Source organism: Ammodytes marinus, assembly GCF_949987685.1.
Source record: "Ammodytes marinus genome assembly, chromosome: 23".
Taxonomy (NCBI): domain Eukaryota; kingdom Metazoa; phylum Chordata; class Actinopteri; order Uranoscopiformes; family Ammodytidae; genus Ammodytes; species Ammodytes marinus.
Window position 1 is genome coordinate 17143516 of NC_137227.1, and position 2500 is coordinate 17146015.

Sequence of the window (2500 nt, forward strand, 5' to 3'; positions counted from 1 at the left end):
CAAAATAGATAGACCTTTAAAGGTGCAGTGTGTAATATGACATCATCAAGAAAGTTCTACAAAGTTCTAGAATGCAACACTCCCTGGGTAACCCCAACCCTTTCGAATAATAACAGAAGCTACACTGGCCTTCAAGGACAAGAACAATTCTAAATTTTAAACAATGCACCTGATGACATTCCAACTATGACACTTTCAAGATGGCGGCACTAGGCCTTGGTCCAAAATATGCAGAAATATGGACATATATGAGACCCTATCTAAGGGAAAAAATTATAATTCAAAAAAAAATGTCAGCTATTATGCACTATATTAAATGTAATTATGGATATTATAATTACTTTCTACAAAATCTGCTAGGAAATAAAACGCAAAATTCTACACACTGCAGGTTTAAAGATAGCACACCAGTGGGACAGAAATAGAGTTATTAGAGTTTGTCTTCTCGTGTGTGTGCAGGGCGTCCACTCTGTCCAGCGCGGTGAACTCTCTGTCCTCCACCGGCATGTCCTTCAGCCGCATGGACGAGAAGGAGAAGCAGCAAGCACTGGAGGAGGAGCAGGCCAGGCTGCAGGCGCTCAAGGTAACTACACAAACTACACACGGTGGACTTTCTATTAATGGGAAATTAATGGTAAATGGTAACTCCACTTATATAGCGCTTTTCCCTGGTTTTTCACAGACTCAAAGCGCTTTACATTGTTTTGTACACATTCACCCAATCACACACACATTCATACACCGATAGCAGCAGCAGCTACCACGCAGGGTGCAGGCTAACTATCGGGAGCAATTCGGGGTTCAATGTCTTGCCCAGGGACAGTGTTGTGCCTGAACGCGTTCAATGAACGATCGTTCATGAACTCATTCATATTGGGGGCGAACGTGAACTGAACGTATGTATTTCTGCCTCATGAACGTTTTTGCGAACGCGCTCATTCTGGCGTTCGTGAACGGCGCTCTTACAGTCGTTCAATCGTTCATCGAGTGCCCGATTTCCAAAGAAAACCCCCGCTAAAAGACAGCGTAAACAGCCCTTAATATGTAGCTGAAAAACACCCAATCTGGCAACACATGCCACCACAGCGTCGCACCGCCGCTGCGTCATCAAAATGCGAAACACCGCGGAAAAAAACAAAAACAAATGAATGCAGCAGCACTTACTCAGACCATGGACCTAGCCTCAGGCTATACCCTCTTCTTCGTATGATTGTTACCTACCTCAGATTGTGTTTGTGTTAATAAGTGTGTCAACACATTTTCTGGACTTTGTTGTTAACAGTAGGCCCTACACTGCAGTTTCGAATGGTCTCCTTGAGGGTTTTCCTAGTTTAAGTTGTAGGCTAATTTGTTTGTAGAACCTGCCTGGTATATTTTTCCAGTATTGCTTTCTTTGAATGAAATTTCATGTGAATTGTTTCCAGGTTTGGAAAATTATAAAAATGGGAAAACATTTGCACCTTAACCGTTTTTGTTTGAATAATTCTTCATTAAAAAGATCATTCAAACAGCAACTTTTTCCTCATGTTTTTGAGAATATACTGTAGGGGTAAAAGCTGCAGCTGGCTTCTAGTGTGGACTGAATGTTATTGAAATAATTTCTGTCTGTGGTTCTATATGGTATGTGGCAATTATTTAGAAAAATAATAGCCTGCAGCAACATATAAAAAAAAAGAACTATGAACTAGTTCATTTTTGAACTGTGAACTTAGTTCATAATTTTGAATTATGAACTATGAACTGAACTAGTTCATTTTAAAGGGTGTGAACTGAACTTTGAACTAGTTCACGTAGAAAAAGAACTTTCCCAACACTGCCCAGGGACACTTCGACATGTGGCGGGTAGGCGGGGGATCAAACCTCTGACCCTGCACACCAGAGGCAAACTCCCTACCCACTTTGCCACTGCCGCCCCAATGAATGAATGAATGAATGATTTATTTCAAATATGCAACAACAATACAATAATAAAAATGCATCAACAGGAGTCAGCCCTAGTGACTCCTGCACTGATAAGGCCGCCAAGCACTCTATAAAAATGCAACAACATATTTGAAAAGGGGTGGGAAGAAGTAAAAACTTGTTCAATCCCACCCCACTTCCTTAAACAATATTAACAGGTCAGAAATCAAAATCAAAACTCAAAACTACATGTTTCCTTCAGACTAATTTCTAATTTTCATGATATCAATTCTATCTAACACTTGCATATCTGTACACCATACCGGTGCACAGATACCCACAAGAGTACAATGGTCTCTACTTATATAGCGCTATATTTTCCCATGGTAAATGGACTTGTATAGCGCTATATCTCCGTTTATCACAGACTCAAAGCGCTTTACATTGTTTTTGTACACATTCACCCAGTCACACACACATTCATACACCGATAGCAGCAGCTACCACGCAGGGTAGGCTTAGCACTAGGGTGCTAAGCTAACTAAGCTAACTATCGGGAGCAATTCGGGGTTCAGTGTCTTGCCCAGGGACACTTCGA

At 41.1% G+C, this 2500-nt stretch overlaps 1 protein-coding gene across 3 annotated transcripts in view; it reads left to right on the forward strand.

The window, feature by feature from the left end:
• Window positions 1–2500, forward strand: part of LOC307269200 (phosphatidylinositol-binding clathrin assembly protein) — a 93954-nt gene that overhangs the window by 53473 nt on the left and 37981 nt on the right. For all 3 annotated transcript variants that reach the window (XM_080052056.1, XM_080052057.1, XM_080052058.1), the window contains one exon: window positions 460–583. In XM_080052056.1, coding sequence (XP_079908182.1) covers window positions 460–583 — 124 coding nt within the window. The remainder of the gene's footprint in view (window positions 1–459; window positions 584–2500) is intronic.